Genomic DNA, 24,013 nt, shown 5'->3' on the forward strand with positions numbered 1-24,013 from the left:
CGGGCGGAGCGGCGGGGCGGGGCGGAGCGGAGCGGCGGGGCGGGCGGACGGACGGAGGAAGGTGGGGAGCGCTGCCGCCCTGCGCCCGCTGCCGCAGCCATGGAGCGGAGGGCGGAGGCGCCGCCGCCGCCGCAGGGCCTCGACTTCACCGTGGAGAACGTGGAGAAGGTGAGCGCGGGGCCGGGGGCGGCGGATCGGGCGCGGCGCGGTGACGCTGTCACCGATGTCGGTCTCCCGCCGCGGTGTGGCCGCGGAGGGGCGGTGCGCGCCGTGCCCGCTGCCCGCGGGAGGGAGATGATGAGGCAGAAATGGGAGCGGGAGGCAGGGCTGTGCCGAGCATCCTCTGGGGCTGGAGCGCGGGTCGGCGGGGGAGAGCTCTCGGAGGGCGCGAGGCGCGGTGGTGCCGTCCGAACCCCGCTCCGTGCGGCCCCGCTGCCGCTGCGGTGCTCCCAAAGAGACCGGGGCCGCTGAGACCGGAGATGCGGGAGGCGGCGTCGCGCCGCTGCTGGGAACCCGAATCGGTGTGGGGACCGAGCGGGGCGCCCCGGGAGGGAAAGGCTTCCCGTGAGCGATGCCGGCGGTGACGGAGGCCGAGAGCGTAGCGGTGAAGGGCGCGCGGTGAGGAGCGCAGCCCCGCGGCTCCCCAGCTTATGGGCGCCCGGCGTCTCGACCCTCTGCGGGTGCCCGGGCAGCGCGAGGCAATCCCAGAGCCCTCGTTTTGCCTGGACGGGAACGGAGCTTCGTGCCAAAGCGCTGCACGGCGGTGGGCGCATGGCAGGGGCCGGCCTCATCGCCGCTGGCCTGGGGATGTGGCGCACCGGTGCCGGGTGCCGCGGCTCCCTTTGTGGCCGCAGGTGTGCCGGCCCGCATCCCCCTGCTAGCAACGCAGAGCTGAGCCGCAAGGATTAGCCCCTGCGTGCGAAACGCCGCAATAACGCTACCTTCTGTGGCTTAATCCGCGTGCGGGCAGAGCTGCGGGATCGTTTTGCCTCCGACCTCCCTCCGCTTCAGCGGGCACCCGACTACGCCTTTGTCTGCACTGGCACGGGAGGGCGGGCAGCGCCCGGGGGCAGCCAGGCACGGGAGCGGGCAGATATGCCCTCTAAGATGCTGTGCTCCCATCCCCCTGCCTGAGCCCTCACGGCCGCAGCTTTGCCGTCGCCTTGACATCTGCAGGAGATGCAGCTGTTGGCCGTGGGGATGGAGAGGGAGAAACGCAGGGTGGGAGCAGGAGGAGCCCAGAGGCTGAGCGTCACGGAGCCCTCCCTGTGTCATTTCAGGTGGGGTATTCTTGTCCAAATCCGGCAGAATTGGGCCCTCGCTGGGGGCCGGGCTGGTGGGAGGGTGGTGGGCAGAGCTGCGTTGTCAGAGTTGGTACTGACAAATAAATGATGTTCCGCCGGCCAGGGCTTCTCTGCCTCTCAGATTTTGTGCACGGCTCTATTAATAACACTGAATAGTGATTCAAGTCGGAGGTTTGGCTCGGTGCTGAGTCAGGCGCTGTGAGCAGTGGGGTGGGAGCAGAGCGAGGGGTGGGTGAGCTCCCATGGCAGAAGTCAGAGCATCTCCAGGTCTCCGCGCTGCGTGGCATCCTGCCGTGGACAGAAGGTGACGTGGGCCTGGTGTCACGGCCCCTGTGCCCAGGGATGGCTCTTGTGGCTGCCCCTGGGAGATGCTGAGGCTGATGGGGCTGCATGTGGGGGTGTTAGGGGCTAAAGGGGAACATTTCTGTAAAATTGAAGGAAGAAAGGAGTCATCTTGTTGGCCGTGAAAGCAGATCTTCGCTGCAGACAGTAGGTTCCCCCCAGAACCAACCCTGGCTGAACACCTTGCTCCTTCCTGTGCCATGATGTTGGGCAGACAGAGGCACATTGTGCTTTCCAGCGCTCTGATGTGCTCTGCTGCACCATCACAGAGCTTCCAGTCAGCAGTGACCTCCAGTGCAGGGGTGGCACAGAAGCTGGAGCCTCTCTTAAGCGCTTCTGAGCTGGTTCCTGGGGCAATGGGAAGAGCTGAGAGCTGATGAACAGGGTCCATCCTCGCAGCTCAACCTGGACTCTGCATTCAGGGTCTCATTGCAAGTGCTGGTCAGCCACTGCTCGTGCAACCTCAAGGCCCCACTGCTGCTGGGGTTGGCAGCTGCCCAGGGGTGTTGCACAGAGCAGGGTGAGCTCGGGGCTGCCATGTCTCTATCTGGGCTGGGGACCACACGGCTCTCTGCAGGAAGACACCTGCCGCTAAGCAGCAGGAGGGCAGCCCAGACTGCTGTGGGGCTGCAGCGTCACCTCTGCTGCCAGGCTGGGGGTAAAGAGCGGCCTAAGCAGCAGCACATTTTTTTGGGAGGGAGGAACACACACGGCTTTATTTCCTATCTGTTATCCTCCGTGCTTCAGCAGGCGGCTGCTTTCTGCTCAGGCTCCCCTGCCATTTTGGGGGGAGGATGGCGGGTGTGCAGGGGGAGGCGGGCTGACATTCCCTGCGCTCGGCAGCAGCAGCAGAGTAATGGCTGTGCTGCTGCAGGCCTGGAGCGAGTGCACGCTTGGCTGGAAAGCAGGGCGAGAGGCTGCAGAGGGAAGCACCATGGCTGGAGGAGGCTAAGAAAGGATGCTGCTGCCCTGGGTGCTGGGCACGGAGCATTCGCATGGGCTGTTTTCCTTGCCTGGTTACCTCTGCCGGCAGCAAATCGGCCTCTGGAGATGCAGTGTCTCTGCTGGGAAGGAGCAGGCAGCACGCTGGGTGCGTGGGGCTCCTGGCACCCTGCGCATGGTGCTGATGGCACCTCTGTGCCGGGCACCAGCTCCTCGCAAATTGGCAGAGCCTTTTTTCTTTTGGCACTCTGAACTCATGGGGCAGAGTGCTGTGTCTGTGCTCCGCTTGGGCCTGCACTGGTGCTGGGCTCAGAGAAGCTGCTGCAGCTCCTCTTCCTTGCCGGTGCCACGGTGCGAGCTGATATCCATTGTCTGTACTTGGCAGGAGTGATGCTCAGGCTGCTCCCCACCGTGCATCCCAGAGGGACCGAGTGGGAGCTGTGAAGCTGTGGGCAAGTTCCTCGGGTGGCCGATGCCATTCTAGGAGTTGGAGCCCAACAAAGCTCTGACCACTGCTTTTGAGAGCAGGGAGGGCCCGTAATGACAAGCTTGAATTATTTTCAGCCAGGCAGAGATGGTGTTGGAGAAAGCTCATTCCCTGGCCAAAGGGCAGAGCTGACAGCCTGACTGTTTACCAGGTCTCATGTTACAGGTTTAATTGCAGAGGAGGCAGGTCTGGTGTCAGCCACGCTTCTAAATCAGAATGCACAAAGCCTTCCCATTAGCTGTCTCTGCCCAATTTCATACCTTCTGCTTCTCTCTCCTGGCACTGAGTTCCCTTCGTCATCTTCAGCGCTTCCTTATGGGCTTGAGTGCTGGCTGGCACAGTGATGTCTGGAGTGCAAGTCAAGCAGCAGCTGGTGCCAAAAGCTGCTGCAGAAGGAGGTCTCTGCCTTTTTTTTTTTGCTAGGGATGAGCATGCTGCATGTTCAGATGCCTCCTGCAGAGCATGATTTTAGTGTTAATTCCCGTCCTCGAGGATCCTCTGGGGGCTTCCTTGTGCTATGCAGAGCCCCACAGAACACACAGGGGAGCATCCTAAGCCAAAGGCCACCCAGATGATAACCACCACACCACCTCCTGTCTGCATCAGGATGCTCGGGGACAAGAGGAGGAAGTGAGGAAGCCAGCAGAGATGTTCTTCCAGAATATTCTTCTGCCCTCCAGCAGCTTGCAGCATGACTCTTCACAGTCTGAGTAGTTAACATGTTGCATGCTTTGGAAGCCTGGTACTGAATTGGAGGTCCATGAGGCATGGCTGCAGGTTGCACCTCCTAACGTAACGTCTCTGCGAGTCTCAAGCGAGGTTGCTGGGAAGCAAGCTTTGACAAAGCAACCAAGACAAAGGCACTGTGAGGAGGAGATGGTTGGGAGCTGGAGCCCTGCTGCAGGATGACTCAGGCTGCAGCGGGGGAGCAGGACGCTGGCTTATGTGCAGATAGGGCCCAGGTTCCTGGCCCCAAAAGCAGCTGAACTTTTAGCATGTCTGCAGCTCCTGCTTGGTAACGAGGTGAGTTGTTTCTGTGACGGGGGGCGCTGCTGCCAGCAGCTGGCCTTGTCCTCCAGCCTATTTCATAACCTTCTGCTTTCTCCTGAAGAGGTTATCCTCAGTTCCCCCCTCCCAGTCTTAAGAAGAGATGCTTCACACAGTGTCCCAGGCAGTGCCTTTCTGCAGTGCTCCTGCCATTTTGTCGTGCTCTGTGCTCTTGTGCTGGGAAGCAGCATGAGGTACAAGCGCTTGCTTAGGAAGTGTGTTCTTGTGCCCCAGGCTGCCAGCTTTGCATGCTTAAAAATAGGGCTTAAATCCTCTCCTGGGTACAAGAACCACACAAGAATTTCAGAGAGCTTTCGAGGGGGGAGGAGGAGGATATTTGAGATCTGGAGCCAGGATGGGGCTACCAAAAATCATCTCCACCTGCTGGACTCATGCCCTGGCTTACAGCAGGTGCATGGTATCCTGATGAGCGCCATCCCTGCTCCGTGCTCTTGGGACGTGCAGTCAGTGATTTGAATTAAGCTGTACTGTGCTGAGCAGCAGAGCTCGCTGCTAGAAGATGGAGTTCTGCGAGGTGTGGTTTCTGCTCCCTTCATGTGCTGGTCCCTGTGGTGGCTCTGCCTAACTTCTGCCCTGTGGGTCCTGCTGCCGGAGGAGCGTGGTGGGACCGTGCTGTGCTATGGTGGTGCTGCTGGACCATTTCTGCCTGGTTTTTGCTGTGTAGAGGAATGCTTTACTGCCCCAGGCCATGCACCGTGCTCCTTGCCCCTTTGTGCCCACTCTGTAGGATGATCCTCTGCGAACAAAGCCTTGTGGCTGATGTAGGGCTGTGTGCGTGGATCAGTGAGCTCTGCAAAGCCATAACTAGATCTCTCATTGGTAAGTGCCATTCTCTTCCATGCAGGGAAGCTGGGTGAGCAGCCCCAGACCATCCCAGGTGGCAGCTATAGGGTTTGATGCCAGCTCCTGGCTCAGCTGTAGCTGGGTGGGCTTGGGAGCACTTCAGAGGGACTTGGAGCAGAGATTAATCCCTGAGCTTAGTGACTGTGGTTTTCCAGGGCTGTGTAAAACCTGACACACTGAAACTTCAGCAGTGCTGCTACAGCTGCTTGTGCTGGCGGAGGCAGGAAGGGCCTGGCCACCATCGCTCTGGGGCTGCTGGGCTTCTCGTCTCCACCCAGCCTTGTGTTGGGCCGGTGGGTGTCCCATCCTTGTGCTCCCCTGGGCACAGGACAGGGCCACGCTCCTTGGCCGTCCTGAGGTGCTCGCTCTCTCTTCCAGGCTCTCCACCAGCTGTACTACGACCCCAACATCGAGAACAAGAACTTGGCTCAGAAATGGCTGATGCAGGCGCAGGTGTCCCCGCAGGCCTGGCACTTCAGCTGGCTGCTCCTCAACATGGACAAGGTGCCCGAGATCCAGTACTTCGGCGCCAGCGCCCTGCACATCAAGATCTCCCGCTACTGGAACGACATCCCTGCCGACCAGTACGAGAGCCTCAAGTCCCAGCTCTTCACCCACATCACCCGCTTCGCCGGCGGCTCCAAGATCGTGCTGACCAGGCTGTGCGTGGCGCTGGCCTCGCTGGCGCTCAGCATGATGCCCGAGGCCTGGCCCTGCGCCGTGGCTGACATGGTGCGCATGTTCCAGGCCGAGGACTCCAACGTGGACGGGCGGGCGCGCTGCCTGGCGCTGCTGGAGCTGCTGACGGTGCTGCCCGAGGAGTTCCAGACCAGCCGGCTGCCCCAATACCGCAAGGGCCAGGTGCGCAGCGTCCTGGCGCAGGAGTGCGGCTCCGTCTTCCCCTTGCTGGAGCAGCTGCTGCAGCAGCAGGACTCCCCGGGCTTCATCAAGCAGAAGGTGTTGAAGTGCTTCTCCAGTTGGGTCCAGCTGGAGATCCCTCTGATGGACTGCGAGAACCTGATCCAAGCAGCTTTCACCTCCCTGCAGGACCCGGAGCTCTTCGACACAGCGGTGGAGGCGGTTGTCAACGCCATTTCCCAGCCGGATGCCCAAAGGTAAGGGCAGCTCCTCCTCCACGCTGCTCCCAGGCATCCACAGGGGAATGGGATGGGCAGGAGAAACCTCAGCCGTTTTCTACCTACCATTGGCCCTGAAGGTGATGATGGTTTGGAAGAGGGAGAGGTTATAAGCAACTGGATTCTGCTGGTCTCACCTGCTTGGTGCTGCAAGGCTTTGCACCACCGCTGACTAGTGGGCACCTTTGTGTTTTGCACATTACTGCTCCTGCCCACCATGCTAGAGGGCTTCCCCAGGGGTATGGGCTGGGCTAGTGTGGAGGTGCTGCTCGCAGTTTGCCTGGCACGCTGTGGGGACCAGGACGTGTGATTTGAGCACTGCTTGTGCCATGTTTGAGCAGCAGCACCCAGGATGCCCAGCCCTCCTTCACAGCAGTAAGGGCACAGTCGCAGCTCCTCTCTCCAGCAGGCGTGCTCGTTACTCTGGCTCCTTGTGGTCCTGACATGGAAGCAGCTGCCCTGGCTGCAGCCAGAGGTGCTCCTCTGTCTCGTGCTTCAGGTTCAGCCGAGGAGCATATCTGATGCAGAGATAATAAAACCAGACCTGGCCGTCTTCTCCCCACCCCCGACTCCAGCAGCTCGGTCCAGCTGAGTGCTCTGCCTTTGTTTGTGGCCGTCCAGAGATGGTCCTGCAGTTCACTGCCGTGGGACTCTGAGCTCGTTGGCTTGGCTACGTTGTCCAAGTTGCTGTCGGCTCCTGGGACCGATGCCCACATAAGGGAAAGTGCATCTCCTCCTGCTCCCTCGGCCACATCTCCTGGCTGCTTAGCAACCTTTTCCATCCCCGCCAAGAGGAGGGCTCAGCTGAAGCTGCGCTGAGCGCTGCATCGCGCAGACTCCAACCCTCTGCGGCGGTGCGGGTGCTGCTGCAACTGCCGGCACTGATCCCTGCCTCAGCTGCCAGCGCCCGTGGAGCTGTGCTCTGCAGTGGTAGAGGTGCTGCTGCTGGACGTGACCGGTGTCAGTGTGCAAGAAGGATTTTGATGCATTGCTCTGTGTCGGGCGCTCACCCCACCGCTTCGCCCCGTCCTCCCCCCAGGCAGCTCTGTCACCCGGGCAGAGCTCCCCCTCTCTGAACATGGGGACAGCGGGGCCATTGTCACCAAGCTGCCCTGCCAGGCAGCGTGTGGTGCGGCTGGCCGCGTCAGTGGGGACATCAGTTGCGGGGGGGCTGGCTGGAGCAGGGCTCTGCTCCCTGCTGAGGTCCTGGGTGTCATTTCAAGAGAGAGCTGGGGGCAGGGACCCTGCATTTCTCCTGAGCTCACCCCCAGTGCCAGCAGTCCCGCCTTCTGCCTTTGTTGCTCAGCTACAGCATATCCAGCTCCTCCTGAAGCCCCCAGGGAGGCTCCTGACCTTTCTGTCTCTTTTCTTGACAGTCTCAGAGGCTCACACTGCTTTTCAGCTGCTCTCTTCCTCCCCGGTCTTTTGCCTGCTCCCTGCCTCACAGCGCGTTCTTGATGCTGTCCCTCTGCCTTGCCCCCTGCCACCCGACCTGTGCTTTGGGTTTGTCCCTGGATTCCCCCGTTGCGCTCCTGCAAAAGGAGGACGTGGTTTGTTTCCCTGCCTCCGAGGTGTTTGTTCCAAGACTGGATGCTGTCCTTCTGTCGGGATGCACTGGGAGCTGGCAGCTGCAGCCCTCTGATGCACGCTATTGCTTTTGGGAGCAGTAGGGCTCTTGAGTCACAGATGGGCAGGCACCAAGGTTTTGTTGCATCTCTTTGGCAGAAGAGACTTGGGCTGGATTTTCTGTCTCGTTTGAAGATTATCCTCGGGCTAAGCGGGTCAGAGAGCCGGGCTAGACGTGCTGGAGCAGAGCCGCAACACTGGGTGGTGGTGGAGAGTGGGGAGGGGACTCAATGGAGGGGGTAAGCTGTGGGGCACCAGGCACCAAGGAGCCTCTGAAGGAAGCAGAGTGCTGCTCGGCACCTGGCACTGAACCCCTACAGAGGGATTTCACTGTTGGAGTTTTCTGAGAGCGTCGTTAGAAGCAGATGCATAATAGGTTGTGGTTTGTTGGGTGTTTTTTTTTTTCGTGAGGACTTGGCTTAGATTTTGGGTCACGAGGGATCAGGTTGTTCCACGTGAGCTGCCCGTGTCTCCCCTCACCTGGTCATAGGGGCTTTTCCCCACGCGCTGTGCTGCGGTCTCTCTCTGATAAGGGGTTGGGGAGGGTTGTGTGAGGAGCAGGAGGTGCTGGTCCCAGGGAGGAAGCTGAGGTTTGGGAAGCAACCAGGCAGACTCACATAAAGAATATCTGTTCAGCTGCTAAATACAAAGATAGCAAATCTTGCCTAGGAGGACTGCCCAAATGGCAGGAGGGGAATAGGTAAGGAGATGTCGCTGCGTGATTGACATAATCTCCATCAGCACCGTAGCGCGGTGTTCCTGCACTGCTGTGTATGTCGTTCACAGTGCTCCAGAGACCTGGAATTGATGAATGCTTCGACAGCCCTTCCCCAGGAGGAGGGGGGCAGAGGAGGAGGAGGTAGCCCTGGCAGTACAGCCCGGTGCGGGAGCTCCAGTGGAGACGTTCCTGCATCTTCTGCTGGCCGAGAGCTGTGAGCTGCTGCCACCAGCATGGCTTTGTCCCTGCGCCGGTGGCAGCTGATAGATCCATTTGCTGCTAAGGAGCGGCCAGAACAGGGGCGGCCTGCTGCAGTGAGACAGGCGTGCAGCTCTTAGTGCCATCAGCTGCGTGCTCCCCAGGGGAGGGCTGGCACTACAAGTGCCTCCTTCTCCCTGCAGCCTCGGCCCCTGTGCAGCAGGAAGCTGCAGCTCCAGATAACACGCCTCGCTGGGCAGGTAACTGACAGCCGGCTGATGAGCCTCCAGCACAGCCGCTCTCAGGGGGCCCTGGGCGGCATTTCACCTTCCCTGCCTCCTTGCTCGTTGCCTTGGTTACAGTCACTTACCGGTGGAGGGGAGGCTGATGTGAGCGAGGCTGCCTGGAAAGGGAGAGATCAGGGGAGCCCTGTGGGACTGCAGGCGGCAGAAGGGGTTGGGGCCGTGCGGTGGGGCTGGCCTGGGTCCTGCAACAGGAGGAGCCCCTGCTGGGGTCAGACGGGTTCCCAGTGGCAGCTCTGGCTGTGAGCACGGAGGGGACAAACCCGAAGAGCTGCCCTCGGAGCTGATTGCAGCGGGGACAAACCACTGCTGGCCCAGGTGTGCGGGGTGGAGTGTCACGGAGCGTTGGTGTGATGGAGGATTTGCACAGGGCTAATGCAGAGCGATGGCAGAAGTGATGCGGAGCGATTGCAGAGGCTCCATTGCAGGAGCTTCAGCTGCTGGTCTTCTCCCAGCCGTGCCACCAGCTGGGAGGAGAGGTCTCTAGCAATAAAGCCTCATGGATGTGTCCTGCTCCACAATGCAGCTTTGTGGGCTGGGAGCTCTTGGGGTTGTCAGGTGGGGTGGACACTGCTGATACAGACAACACCTGGCACTGATCAGGCTGTGCTTGCAGGTACGTGAACACCCTCCTGAAGCTCATCCCCCCAGTGCTGGGGCTGCAGGAGCAGCTGCGCCAGGCGGTCCAGAGTGGGGACATGGAGACGTCACACGGCATCTGCCGCATCGCTGTGGCCTTGGGGGAGAACCACTCCCGGTGAGTGCTGTCCCTCTGCCCGTGGTGCATCGCCACACCTGCAGTGCTGATGTGACCGTGACCCGTGTGCTCTGCTCCCCAGGGCCCTGCTGGACCAGGTGGAGCACTGGCAGAGCTTCTTGGCCCTGGTCAACATGATCATGTTCTGCACGGGCATCCCTGGGCACTATCCTGTCAATGAAACCACCAGTTCCTTGACACTCACCTTCTGGTACACACTACAGGTCAGTGACCAAAGGCTTAAGCCAAAAGCAGGAGGAAGCTCAGGAATATTGGCCCTGGGGCTCGCTTTACCACCCCCGGTATCCCTTCCACACCTGACTTCTCCCCTCCTGCTGTAGGACGACATCCTCTCCTTTGAGCCGGACAAGCAGGCCGTGTACCAGCAGGTATACAGACCTGTCTACTTCCAGCTGGTGGATGTGCTGCTGCACAAAGCCCAGTTCCCCTCCGATGAGGAGTACGGTTTCTGGTCGTCGGATGAGAAGGAGCAGTTTCGGATATACAGGTGAGGCTGCAGCCAAGGCCCTTCTTTGCTGGGGTAGCAGGAGCAGGGCATGCACCTGCCTTTGGGTTGTAGCATGTCTGCATGTGCAGTGCTGGGCTTGGGCAGCGTTTGGAGACCCCCATGTTCTCTACAGGGTGGACATCTCCGACACGTTGATGTACGTTTATGAGATGCTGGGCGCTGAGCTCCTGAGCAGCCTCTATGACAAACTGGGACGTCTCCTGACCAACACGGAGCAGCCATCCACGTGGCAGGTGAGCAAGTCGGGCACCAGGCTACTGGCAGCCAGCCCCATGGGGAGCATCAGAGGGGGCTGTTCTTTCCACGGAGCAAGAAGGAATGTGAACAGAGATGAAAAATATGGTCTCCTTGACATGCAGGCTCTCAAGAGCCTGTTGAGATGGTTCTTCGTTTGCCTCCCTGTCCTCTGAGCCAGAGGCGAGCTGGGGTTTGACCTTGGTCCTTTACTACTCTCTGTCTTGTGCTGCTGTGGCACAGCAGAAATGCTGGATTCCTTCCCTATCCTTTCTGCATTGCCACCCTGCCGCTCTGCTGGTCACCGTGTGCCCTTGACCAGCTGTGAGAGGCTGGTGTGGGGTACCCAGGTTTGCTGTCAGTGCCTGCAGAGTGCAAAGCTGAGGGATGATGCAGAGCCTGGAGCAGAGTGAGTGCAGGGGAAGCACAGGGTTCTCTGTCCCACAGGCTAGTTGGCATGTGTCTGCCCATCTTGGCATCCCCATCAGCTAGCCATTGCTATCTGACTCTGGTGACTACAATACTGCCTTGTTATGTCCTGGTGACTGTCTGGGGTGGGCATATCCCCCATCCTTAAGCCTGGTGTGCCTATTGGCTCTGCCTGTGCAACTGTCTCCCCTCTCTCAGCATCCATGGTCTCCGCTGCTGGATCTCGAGCAAGTGCCAGAGCAGGGGCTGGGGGATGGTTCTGGGGTTCTAGCACATGGCTCTGTCTGTCTCCCTCATCCCAGCACACGGAGGCCTTACTGTACGGGTTCCAGTCCATCGCCGAGACCATTGACGTGAACTACTCTGATGTGGTGCCAGGGCTGATCGGCCTCATCCCCCGGATCAGCATCAGCAACGTGCAGCTGGCCGACACGGTCATGTTCACAATAGGTGAGGCCCTTACTCATGCACAGGCTTGGGTGGGGGGAATCCATCCAAGGTTGGTCCCGCACAGCTCCCTGCATCCCCTATATGCCCATCCTTCTTTCCACAACAGTGGAAAGCAAACTGAGCAGCCCACCATACAAAGACCGAGGGTCTGGCTGCTGCGGCGCGCTCTGACCCTGTCTGTGTGCACAGGAGCCCTCTCGGAGTGGCTGGCTGATCACCCTGTCATGATTAACAACGTGCTGCCGCTGGTGCTCCAGGCTCTGGGCAACCCTGAGCTCTCCATCTCCAGCGTCTCCACCCTGAAGAAGATCTGTCGGGAGTGCAAGTATGACCTGCCGCCGTATGCCGCCAACATCGTGGCTGTGTCGCAGGTGAGAGCTGGGTGCTGACAGTCGTGCTCTGTGCCAGCCCTTTTCTCTCTTTGGACTAGAGGGAGTGAAGCAGCAGCTCAGGATATCTTGCTTGGTGTGGGGAGCTGTCGTCTGTACTGTCCCTAGGACAGTGGGAACCCAGTATCCTCCTATGCATTCATAGTTGTCCCATGGGCATTCTTGGCTTTGAGGTCTGGGATAGGTAGGGCTCAGAGTCCTATGACATTTAGGAGGCACTAGGAGGTGAGCTGGGCTTGAGGGAGCTGCCGGGTCTGCATGGCAGCAGGGAGGTCTTGAGCCTGAGGGACACTGTCTCCTTCCCCCATGGGCAAACAGTGAGGTGTGTGTACCTCAAGGTGGTAGGTGCTGGGCAAATACCAGGGGAGAGGGCTGTGGAAAGGGTCCTGTTTCACACCTTCAGGAAAACTTCTTTTGCCACTGCTGGAGACAGAGCCCCAGGTTAGAGGACCCATTGGTCTGTCTGAGCTAACAGAGCATTTCCTGCATCTGTTGCAGCCTGGCTGTTGAAGTCAGTGAAGGGGGTTAATTCTGGTGGATCTCCAGCTCCTTTCTGCTGGAAGAACCAAGCCCTACTCGAGCCTTCCTGCTGCAAAGCCTGCCTGAGCTCAGGGTTTCCCTCCCAGGCAGGCTGAGCAAGGTGCACGGGGAAGATCTCATTGCAGACTGAGGATTTTGCTCCCTGCCTGTGCCTATGCATAGCTGTATGCTGCTTGTCCATACTCAAATTGCTGCCAGTTGTCTTCTGCTTCAGTCCTGCCCCTGGAAGGGAGGACGCTTTCTGCAGCACTCACTCTCCTCTTTCTTCCTCCTTTTCCCTTTTGTAGGAGGTGTTGATGAAGCAGATTCACAAGGTAAGAGGCACTTTCTCATACCCCTGGCTGTTCTGCTCCACTCCATGCCCTTTAGTTGTGGCTCACTGGGAGTACGTGAGGGATGCCACCATTTGTTAGGCTGTCCTGGAGGAGAGCTCAGCAATGCAGCCAGCATGGCGTGGCCAGGAATACCTGCTGGCAGCCACCCACTGCTCAGCTAATCTTAGGGCTTCCTCTGCATGTGGGCTGTAGGGGTATATCCTCAGAGGGGGAAGCTCCCAGGGAGATGTAACTCTAGCAGTTCCCTCCAGGGATACGGGGACACCTCAGCACAGCTGCAGGCATGTCTTGGAGAGAAAAAGGAGGAGTGAGAGCATGGGGACATGGCCCCTGCAAACAGGAGAGGGGGGATGCTTGACCCCACGGAGGCTGAGACAGCTCTGTGCAAAGAGTGGGTGGTGCTGGCAGGGATGTCTCAGAGCAGTGCCAGCAGCAGGGTAGTGACGTGCTGCTTGTGTCTTTTTCTGACCCAGACAAGCCAGTGCATGTGGCTGATGCAGGCTCTTGGCTTCCTGCTCTCTGCGCTGCAAGTGGAGGAGATCCTGAAGAACCTGCACTCCCTCATCACTCCCTACATCCAGCAGCTGGAGAAGCTGGCTGATGAAACAGTGAGTGCCCTCGTGCTGCTGCCTTCCTCCCGCAGGGCTGCTTCTGCTGGCTGTGTTCCTGGGGTGGTGTATCAAAGCAGCACTCCTTAACATGGGTGGTCTTTCCCCTCACCCCAACACAGGCAGAGCAGTGACGAGCAGTACCCCCACTAACCAGACTGAGCTGTGGGCTTTTTGCCCCTTGCAGCTACTCATCACCAAGAGCTCCTTGGCTCTTGCAAGCTGTGTGTTGTCTGGATCAGCAGCTGCCACCCTAGGGTGGGGCCCACGCTTTGGTCATATGTTGTCCTCGTTTGTGTGATGTTCTACATGCCACCCCAGTGAGTGGCTGTCTTGACATGCTCTCTATTGGAGTGAATGATGGCACTCATGAGCATCCTCCAGGATTGCTCTATCTGGAAGGATGGGTGGAACTACTCCTGGCTCATCCAGGAGGTAGAAAGACAGGGACTCGGTGCAGAGAGCCCCTCTCTAGCACTTTGCTTCTGCAGACCCTGCTCCTCGGGATCCCAGAGGCATGACCGATGCTGAGCAATGCAGTCTGTGTCACACCCTGCCTGTATTTTCTCCGGCAGCCCAATCCCTCCAACAAGTTGGCCATCATCCACATTCTGGGGCTGCTCTCCAACCTGTTCACCACCCTGGACATCAGCCACCATGACGACGACCACGAAAGCACTGAGGTCAAGAAGCTGCCAGTGCAGCAAGGACCCAACCCAGTGAGTACAGCAGTAGTTCAATGCTCTTTGCCACTGCCAAGTCATGTGCCCCATTGTTCATGGCTGGTGGCAGGAGAGTCAGTAAGGGGAGTGAATGGAGAATGCAGCGTGCGTCATGAAGATGGTAGTTGGCGCATCCAGGCCATGCATAGATAGCACTGAACCTTCTGTCCCCAGTGCTCTGAGACCAATTTTTTTCATCCTTCTCATTCTTCACAGGTGGTGGTTGTTCTGCAGCAAGTCTTTCAGCTCATACAGAAGGTCCTGAGCAAGTGGCTGAATGATGCCCAGGTGGTGGAGGTAATCAGGATCTTCATGTTACTGCTCTGCCTGTGCCTTCTCTGACCTGAACAGAGGGTGGCAATGGATGGAAACAGAGTGATGAGACCCCTTTGTTAATAGGCGTGACTTTCTGGGTTGTTCAGGCCAGTGCTGCTTGTTGCCACCAGCATCGTCTGGCTATTGTCCATCTTTTGCCCCAGTGAGCTCTACTCTTCTCCAGTTATAGAGGCTGTGCCATCAGCAGAGAAATGAAAGCTGGGGCTACCAAATGCTTGTGTTCCCTAAGGGAAGAGCTCTGCTCTGACCAGGGATCTGTGTCATCTCTGCTGTCATTTCTCCATCCTACTCAGCCCAGTAAAGTCCAGATACAGCAACTCATTCCTGGTGCTGGGGGAAGGCCTTATCCCAGTATCTGAGAGCAGCAGTGGAGCGTCCATTGCAACCTGCTCTAGGTGTCCCTGGTTGGGCAGAGGTGTCGAACCAGGTGACCTTCAGAGTTCCCTTCCAACCTCAAGCATTTCTTTGATTCTGTCATCATGTGCTGCAGAGCAGGGTGTCGTTGCTAGAGCAGTTGTGAGCCCTCTTCCTGGTTGTTCTCTGTGTCCCTTGGTCTGCCAAGCCCTGCCCCATAGGTGGAGGTCTCCTGTCACCATTGCTCATGCTGTCTCTCTTCTCCCGCCTCAGTCTGTCTGTGCCATCTTTGAGAAGTCTGTGAAGACCCTCCTGGATGACTTTGCTCCCATGGTGCCCCAGCTGTGCGAGATGCTGGGGCAGATGTACAGCACCATTCCCCAGGCCTCTGCCATTGACCTGACACGGCAGGTAGGGACCACGCGGACATGGCCGGGGCTGCGGGTCCAGGGAAAGCTGAAAGGGTGCAGGACAGCTTCAGTCCTTCTCCATTGTCTCTTGCAGCTGGTTCACATCTTTGCTCATGAGCCTGCCCACTTCCCTCCCATCAAGGCCCTCTTCTTGCTTGTTACCTCAGTCACGCTGACCCTCTTCCAGCAAGGTATGTGCGATTAACTCCTCTTCGTGCTGGGGCTGTTGTCAGGCTGTTGCATGCATGGATTCTGGAGGCGTCTTTCCAGGAATGGCTGTTCTCACTCCTAGCTAAGCTAATGGGGCCATCTCTTTGTCTCGGATTCATCCCAGCCCCTGGAAGGTGGGTTCCTTCCCTGCAGGGCGGTGGAAGCAGGGATCCCCAGCGCGGGGCTGGCAGTGCAGGTGGCAGCCCACTCCTGCACCAGGGTTGGGTGCTGTGTTCCAGGCTAGAGCAGGAGCCCAGGCCCGCTTGGCTGCATGTTTACCAGAAGGTCCTGGGGTTTGTCCATGGACCAGTGGTGCTTATAGTGGCCAGGAGTCGAAGCCTTGCATAGGCAGCAAGCCGTGTGGATGAACACCTGCAAAACCTTTTCAGTCCCTGCTGTGTCCAGTATTTTCGCTTAGGGCAGGGCCTCGTGTCCGGCTCGCTGCCTGCATTACTTCCTTGCTATGAAAGGCAAATGGGGTTAGGACAGGCCCCTCCACACCACAGCTCCAACCAGCCTCTTGGTGACTCGCCCTGTGACAGGGATGAGTGCCCTTTGGAGCTGCTGGCTCAGGTCCTCCAGCATCCCAGTTATGTGAGCTTCTCACGTTATCAGCAGGTAACATGATGCTTTCCCCAGCCCAGGGCTCAGAGCTCTCCAGAGAGGTGGGGAATGCTGGAGGCCCACACTTCCTTGGCACACCACGCTCTGAGCACGTCCTGCCATATTCCAGCGTCGCTTGGATGGGTGACGAGCGAGCCGGGCTTACCCCAAGTTCAGGTCCCTGCTTCTGCCAGTGGCCTGGGTGTGTGTTTGTGCAGGTCCTCCTGGCTCGCATTTGGGCAGCAGCAAGAACACTGGCAGGAGGAAGGGTTGAGGAGGGCAGCCTGCCGCGTGCCCCAGGCTGCACTCCCACCCCTGGGCTCCTCTCCATGCGGCAGGAGAGGGTGAGAGGCATGAGCCTGCAGGGGCTGAGACGTGTCCATGCAGGGAGTCAGATGGCAAGGTAGGGCGAGTGGTGCTGGCATGGACACCTCCGGGCACCGGCTGGTCTGTGGGTGTGGGTCTCGAGGAGCATCGGGGAACAGGGTGGGAGAGCGGCTGTGCCAGGGGTTCCCGTGCAGCTGGTACTGATGTCGAGCATGTGCACCCGTGAGCCCGGCCGGGCCTGCCGAGCATTTGCTGAGGTGTTGTCGTTCACTTGCAGTTATCTTCCAGGATCAAACGGTGCTCTGAAGACACCCGCTCAGTCCCCACAATGCAAAAGCTCTAATTCTCCTTGTGGAGATGGTGCCCAGCTAGCCCCTGCTCCTCCTCTTCCTCCCCAAGGACACGAAGATCTCCTCCTTGGCTCTGCAGCACCCAGGTGCTAGCTGGAGACCCTGGGGCTTCAGACCCTTTCCTTTGCAGTTTCTTTCTGTTCTTGGGTTCTCCAAGTTTCATGATTTTTTTGTATGTTTTGTTTCTTTAACTTGCTTCAAGCTGCTCATGTTGCCCATCCCCTCTCCTACACACCCCTCCTCCCTTACACTCCTGTTTTCACTTGTAAATTCTTTCTGTATCACATAACTATATGATGTTGAGTTGCTGTTTGTATGATTTTTCTCTTAAGTTACATCTTTATTATATTTTAGGGCCCAGGGATCATCCTGATATTGTTGATTCATTTATGCAACTCCTGGCACAGGTGTGTTTTAGTTTCTTATTCATTCACTTTCTGTTCTCTCTCTTTCTCTTTTTAATTCGATTTAAACCTATTTTTAACTTTCTGTTGACAACGTTTTTTTTTTTCCTTTTAGTTGAATATCGAGTTTCTCCATCTGTTTCCGTGGAAGTTGAAAACAAAACATTCTCCTTTAGTTCTGGGTTCGCACCATCCCCAGGGCAGTGCCCTCCTCCGCGGGGCAGCCCCCAGCTGCCACCCCCTTGCCTGGCCTGGGGGCGCAGCAGAAGCCAGCTCCAGGGGCTTTGGGCTGCTGCCACGGTCACGCTCAGGGGGCAGAAAATTAGAGCATTAAGGGGTTGTGGTCCTACTGATCTGCCTGCCCGGCGATGCATCCTGCAGAGCTGGGACGGGCGGACCTGGCTGGCTGTTCCTGCAGCCTTACTGAGCTTGGTACTGTGCTGCGTGGCCACCGGGTCCTGCTCTGGGCCATCTTTTCTGCTGGGGTGAGCAAGCTGCTTGTGGTGGCGCCAGGAGTCCGGGTGCCACCATGCCTTGGCAGCGTGTCAGGGTGGTGGCTGCAGCTCCTGTGCCACCAGTTTGATGGCGTGCAGCCACGGTTTGTGTCGGGAGGAGCCGCTTGCCAGTCCCCTTTGGTGCAAGGGTGATTGCGAGGGGACAGTATCTGTGGGGTTGTGGCTGTGCAGCTGTGCTGGGGCTCTCCATGGGGATACAATGTGGAGCTCCTGGTGCAAAGTCCTGCTTGCTTGGCAAAGCAGCAGTGGCACTTCTGATGCTTCTGGCAGTGGGTAGTCAGGGCCTGCACTGTGCTGTGTGTGTGTATATACACCTGTTTGGGGTATCAGGAGCCTGGTGTGTTCCGGAGCCTGATGTCCTTGAGGTGATGTCCCCTATTGGAGCTGCTGGTGGTGAAGGAGGAGCTGGCAAAGTCACTTTCTGCTTTGTTCCTATAGTGACCACACTTGACTGCGTGAAGCAGGTTAAGCTCATGGGAGATAAACTCCTTGAGGGTACGCAGTGACTGACCACTGTCCAAGACAGGCTGCTGGGCTGGGTCCAGCTTGTCTTCAGAGTGAGGCTGTTGGCCTGACCCCTCTGATGGCTGCTCAGCCACGTGCCCATCCTGTAGGATGGAGCGGGCCTGGGGTTGTTGTGGGGACTGCTCATCACCAACCCGTGTCCATACATCACACTGTGAAGTGCAGATCCTGTTTGGGAGTCTCATCTCACAAACCATATTGCAGCATTTTCTTCCCCGCTTTTCCTGTTAATAATTGAGATTCTAGGAAGCATTTGCTTTTTTTTTTTTTTGGTGCCAGTCTTGAGAGTTATGACCTTTTAACAAGTTTTCGAACGTTATTGGAGGATTGGTGAATGGGATTTGAAGCTCAGTGAATGGGATTGTGAGGTTTCTGAAGATGTCTTTCGCTGCTCCTCGGACAGGCGAGACCTCAGCTCTAGCACAACGCTTCCGTAGATACAGACTAGAGAGCACAGGGAATGGCATCCAGAGAGATCAGCACGAGGTGAGGAGGAAAACTTGGAGTTGCGTGAGTCTTCAGATGTGTAAAACACAATGCTACAGACATAGGTAAACAGCCCTTCTTCACTTGGAAGACTCCCCAGTTCACTTTGAATGCAACAAACAGTAATGGGAGGAGGTCATGGAAAGGGATTCAGGCTAGGCAGTAGGAGGTGTAGCTAACAGCAAGGGGAAGCACTGACAGGTCATCTGGGGAGCTGTTAGGAGGGCTTGGAGGATTCTCAGTAAGCCCATTGCTCCTGGAGGGCACCAAGAGGTGATCCTGCCGTGGGGAGCGAGGGACTAGGCAGCCCTCCAAGAGAAACCCCCCCAGGGCTGTTTGCTGTGTCTTTGGGAGGTACTGAGTTTTTTTCTTTAGCCTGGGATCCTTCTCTTTCTAGAGACGATCATGCTGCCAGCCCACCATCTCCAACAGCAGCCCAAGACCCTGTGTTTCCTTGGGCTTTTTACTCCAGCAACCTCACACAGACCAAAAAGCCCTGTGCCCTTCCTCTCAGCTCACATGTGGGACTCCTTCCAAGGTTTCCCTCCCTCTCTGACCCTGTGCCTCTCCCAGGTCTGAGCACCTGGCAGGGTGCTGTGAAACACAAGGATGATAAGCAAGAAGTGAACTCCTGGCTCTCAGGACTTCAGGGGATACCCGATAGCAGAGGTGTGTCCAGTCTCACCAACACGTTCTGCTTTCACGAAGCTGTTTCTGGAGCCTGTCCTCCCTGGGTCTTGCATCACTCTGTGTCTTTTCTGTGAATTTATGATGTGGATACCAGAGCTCCAGGCAGTTATTTCCTTCTTGCCAGCTTTGCGAAGAGAGGGGACGTGTCTCTCTGTCTCCTGCTTGCTCCTGTCTCTGGTACCTGCACATCAGCCCTCAGTCATGAGTGTACAGGGAGCTGTCAGTGCATGACTTAAGATCTCAGCTGACTTTTTGGCATATTTATCTGGGCTCAATTGCAGCCCGAGTCTGCCCAGTTTGTGCAGCTGATGGATGACTTTGCCGATGTGTTAATTTGTGATCCACTCCTGATGATGTCTGGCAGATCACAAGACCATGCTGGTTTAAATCAAATGTCGTATGGATACTGGAATCCCTGGAGTTATTCTTAGTACTCATAACTAAATATAAATTAATCAGCCTGCCATAAGCCTTTGCTGAGCTGTGGTGGCACCCTTTGGGGTGGCCAGGCTGAGTGAAGGATGAGGCGAGGAGCATCAGTGGTCCGGTATTTGTGAGCTCTTGCCCAGCCTCTGACCAGGAGGTACCACTTGTGCATGCTTGTGGTCATCCTGAGGTAGGATTTGGAGGAGTACACACACAGCCTGGCTCTTCCTAGGCTACACAGTCTGCAAACCATGCTGGTTCTTGGCTCAGGACAGTTTCCACATCCAGCAGGAGCTGCTGGCTGAAGGCAGTGCCACAGGCTGTGGGAACAGCACTCTGCAGTTCACCTCCCCAGTGGGGCTGCCAGTGCTTCTACCTGACCACGTGCAGTTCACCACCAGCGTGGACCTCCGTAGCACCCTGGCAGTGTCCCCAGGGGCAGAATATGCCTCACTGGGCAGAAGATGTGAGACCTTCTGTGCCTGCCCATGCACTGTCCTCCAGCTCCTCCCTGTCTGAGCACGGTTATCACCTCCTGAGGCAGTGTCCCTTCCTAAGTTGGAGGCTCTATTCTATCAGGTGTGTGCCTGGGGAAGATACGTTGGTCCTGGACATGAGGTGAGTGCTCTGGAGCACTGCAGGAACCAGCTGTGCAGCACATACACACCTTGGCTGTGGGAGGAGCGGAGCTTGGTGGCCTCCCATGTGACCAGGTACAGAAAAGCTGCTCTTCAGACCTGTCTGGAGGGTGTCCCAGCCACCACAGAGGAGAACCGTGTTGTCCTGCCTGCAAGACAGCCCTCAATTGGATAGGCAGCGCCTACTTCCACAGCGCCCACTGCGGAGGACAGACGGGATGTTTCCAGTGTGAAGCACCTGCAGACCTGTCCTCATCCTAGAGCCTCTCTGGCAAGAGACATGGAGGACAGATGGGCAGTGAGGGGCCCCATGAAGAAGTGAGATTCTGCTGAGAAGCAGCTGTGTCTACCCAATGTGGCTTCCTTGTGGTTTCCATCTCTGTCTGCATTAGATGTGTACCCATGCTTGGATTGAGCTCATATGCTGTGCTCTCTTGGTGGAGGTGACCTGCAGGAAGGAGTCCTCTTGTATCAGAGCACATTCACTCATGGCACTCACCAAACCAGGAGGAGGTGATGCAGGGGGCCCGTAGGAGTGCCCGGACACCTCTGGCTACTGCAGGCCACGTTGGCTAGGAGAAGCACCATGCAGGTAGGTGGCTTTGGTAACCTGAGCATGTTGGAAGACCTGTGCCAGCTGAACAGCTTTACAGGATGGAGGAGTCGATGACTACGTGGTGGCACCAGAGCCAGCTGTCCTCTGTGATGTGCTGCTGGGGGCAGCCGGGTGGCTTTAACTGCCTGAAATGACATCTCTTGTGTACTTGTCCAATATGGGGCTGAGCAGACTGCAGCAGAGCAGTGAGTGGGCGCACAGCAAGCCAGTAGGCTGTCCTTGCAGTGAGCATGTGGGAGGCTGTATATACACACACAGGCATAGTGCAGCCCCTCATCTCTCCAGTGAAGACCACTGCTTGCATCTAGCAGGGAAGCAGTTCCCAGTGGCTGCACCACCTCTGCTGGGTACAGCAATGCCTTTTGCACCCAATCTACATCATCTCTTGCAGCGTGTGATGCAGAGGGTCAGAAAGGAGGAGTAGCCCTGAAACCTGCCAAGCTTCCTGCTGTCCAGTGTATGTTCCCTGCAAGGAGTCAGGGGCCAAGGGTTTTCCCTAGAGGAGAAGGGGGACATAAGTCAGTTTGGCTCCAGGGGGGCTGGGTGGCTGTGGGCAGATGGCCATGCATCCTGAACACTGCTGGCTGAAGACTGTCCGTGCTTTCATCCCGTGGAACAAGCTTGGAGGGCAGCATGCAGCTCAGCCCGTGGAACAGAGACTCCTGGCTCCTGCTGTGGTGTCTGGCTCTCAGAGCTCTTGGGAAGAGCTGTGTATGCTCTTCCCACTGTTGCAGTGACAGTGGGGCAGGCTGAACGATTGCCATCCCCAGTGCCAGCCAACAGTGGGCAGAAACCCATGGAGCAGCAGGCACAGGCTGAAATGTTTTTGTTCTGTACTGCCCTGTGCCGGCATAGCAGGGACAATGCCCAGCAGTGGTCCCGTTGTGCCAAAGCTCAGGTTGTCCCCAGCAGTGGTGGAATAGCGAAGCCACAGCAGTTGGTGGGCTCACCAAGTGGCGGAATAAACCCAAAGTTTTTGGTCTCACGGTGGCTGCTCATGAATTGCCAAGCAGTTTCATCATCTCATTGCCTCTATTGCCTTGCAGCAAGAGCAGAGCAAGTTGTTGGCCTAAGCTGGAGTCAAACAAAATGTGTGTCAGTGGAATTGATGGCTGCGACCCCAGGAACACTGACAGTGAGAGGACCAAACCAGCGGGGGCTGTTATATGCTGGGACACCTGTGTCCCAGGAGTGCTGCCTCTGCCTGTGTCTGAAGCATTTCTGCATATACAACCTTGGTATCTATCCTCATGTCTTGGGGTCAGAGCTCCCCAAGCATTGCAAATGGCCTGGATGTATGATAGACGTTTTCTTGGGGGGGAAAGCAACCGTTTCCTTCTGTACTGTGTGAATCTGCTGTTACCGTGCGTGTGCCCAGGTAAGTGTGCGTCCAGGCAGAGGCTGTCTGGGGCACCAGGTTCCTAGGAGTCTTCCTGGCTGTTGATGCAGAGCTGTGTTTATTCTGTCTGTCTGTGTGCCTTGCAGGCTCTGAAAAGGAAGCCAGACCTCTTCCTGTGCAGCAACCTGGATGTCAAGGCGCTGTTTCATTGTGGTGAGTACTGTGGACGCATGGTACACACATGCACAGCTCCCCATCCCTGTGCAGAGTCCAGCCTGCAGCTCCTGCAGCTCTGTGAACGCAGCAGCGAGGGACTGGGGACCGCGGTGCGGGTTTGGGATGGTGTGTCAGAGCTCTGGCCGCTTACCTGAGTGCTTTGTGTCTGCAGGTGTCCTTTCCCTCAAGTTCCCTGAAGCCCCAACAGTGAAAGCATCCTGTGGCTTCTTTGTGAGTATCATGGCTTCCTCAGATGCATTGGAACTGTGTATCATAGGGATGCGCAGAGGGGCTACAGCCCACCAAACAAAGCAGGAGCAGGGCTGCGAGTAGCACAGGGGAGCAGCTGCGGGGTGCCTTGGCACTGACTGGGTTGGATGCTGTGTTGCAGACAGAGCTGCTGCCACGCTGCGGGGAGATCGCCCCAGTGGGACAGGTGGTGCATGAGAATGGCAAAGTGCTGCTGCAGGCGGTACTGGAGGTGAGTGGTGCTGGCATGGGTGGGTGCACCGGGGTGGCGCTGGGGCAGCAAGCACTGAGCTCAGCTCAGCTCCCCGGTGCGTGCTTCATCAGGATCTGTCTGCTCTGTACAGGGTGTCGGTGGCCAGGCCTCCCGCAGCCTCATGGATCACTTTGCAGAAATCCTCTTTGCCTTGAACAAGCATTGCTTCAGCTACCTAAGCATCTGGATCAAGGAGGCCATGCAACAGGATGGGTTTCCCTCAGCTCGCGTCAGCCCTGAGCAGAAAGAGACCTTCAGCCAGCAGATCCTTAGGTTGGTGTCCCCAGTGCTGTGCTGCAGCAGCTGTATCCTACGCTGCTGTCCCTCCCGCCTGCCTCACATCTGTCCCCTCCCTCTGTGTTAGCAGAGAGCGTGTGAACAAGCGGCGAGTGAAGGAGATGGTGAAGGAGTTCACGCTGCTGTGCCGAGGGCTGCATGGCACAGAGTACACAGCAGACTACTGAGCACCCAACCAGGAATGCGGACGGTTTGCCTGGACCAGCTCTTCCCCACCAGGAAGCCCCCGTCTTCCCTGCCCTGCTGCTGCAGTACAGCTCGTAGAATAACCCTCCACCTAGAATTAACCTACTCGGGACGCTCCTCAGCTAGACTTGGTGGCCGCATTTCGGTGTCAGCATCTTTGTTCCCCCAGCATGCTCCCCCCTCACAGGGGATGGGAATGCCGGCTGCAGGAGGTGGGGAGGGGGGGCCCAGGACAGGACTGCCCCAGCACAGACTGCCCTTTGCTGCACTGCAGCCAGGCTGCCCACTCTTCCCCAGCACGGCCCTGCAGAGGGGAGGCTGCGCGGCAGGGACTGGCTGGGCAGGTGGGCTCGCCCCCTGCTCATTTGTATGTGTGAGGTTGGGAGGGGGGAGGCCCCACACCTAATTATATTAAGGATATTTCTATGCTGTGGCTGTCATCACTGTTGTTACGTGCACTTGGGGAAGAGCCAAGCTGAAGGTGTGGGGTGGTTACATCATCAAGATTGATATGCCTCACTGTTCCCCTCTGGCTGGGGCAGGGATGGCAAAAACTGGGGGTCTCTACTGTGTGCCATGCTCTGCTGTCCAGCATGGAGCAGCTCTGGGTTATGCTCCTAAAGG

At 57.6% G+C, this 24,013-nt stretch overlaps 1 protein-coding gene across 5 annotated transcripts; it reads left to right on the forward strand.

Moving 5' to 3' along the window:
* Positions 1–28: 28 nt before the first annotated feature.
* IPO13 (importin 13) lies at positions 29–23,815 on the forward strand. Of its 5 annotated transcripts, none has more exons than XM_046944482.1 (20): positions 29–4,098; positions 5,365–6,101; positions 9,583–9,723; positions 9,806–9,947; positions 10,065–10,231; positions 10,365–10,485; positions 11,218–11,365; positions 11,555–11,736; positions 12,582–12,608; positions 13,103–13,237; positions 13,813–13,956; positions 14,176–14,256; positions 14,923–15,060; positions 15,154–15,250; positions 16,904–16,956; positions 22,335–22,401; positions 22,577–22,635; positions 22,796–22,885; positions 22,998–23,179; positions 23,271–23,815. In XM_046944482.1, exons 2-20 carry the CDS (start codon positions 5,428–5,430, stop codon positions 23,368–23,370), a joined length of 2,748 nt encoding a protein of 915 aa, XP_046800438.1. In that variant the 5' UTR covers positions 29–4,098; positions 5,365–5,427; the 3' UTR covers positions 23,371–23,815.
* The last annotated feature ends 198 nt before the right edge of the window (positions 23,816–24,013 follow it).

The sequence above is a fragment of the Gallus gallus genome, chromosome 8 (assembly GCF_016699485.2).
Source record: "Gallus gallus isolate bGalGal1 chromosome 8, bGalGal1.mat.broiler.GRCg7b, whole genome shotgun sequence".
NCBI classification, from domain to species: Eukaryota; Metazoa; Chordata; class Aves; order Galliformes; family Phasianidae; genus Gallus; species Gallus gallus.

Coding starts and splice junctions, on each gene's coding strand:
- IPO13 (XM_046944481.1), top strand. CDS start 100: ATGGAGCGGAGGGCGGAGGCGCCGCCGCCGCCGCAGGGCCTCGACTTC. Junction 9,948..10,064: donor CCTTCTGGTACACACTACAG/GTCAGTGACCAA, acceptor CTCCTGCTGTAG/GACGACATCCTCTCCTTTGA. Junction 22,886..22,997: donor TGCTGCAGGCGGTACTGGAG/GTGAGTGGTGCT, acceptor TGCTCTGTACAG/GGTGTCGGTGGCCAGGCCTC.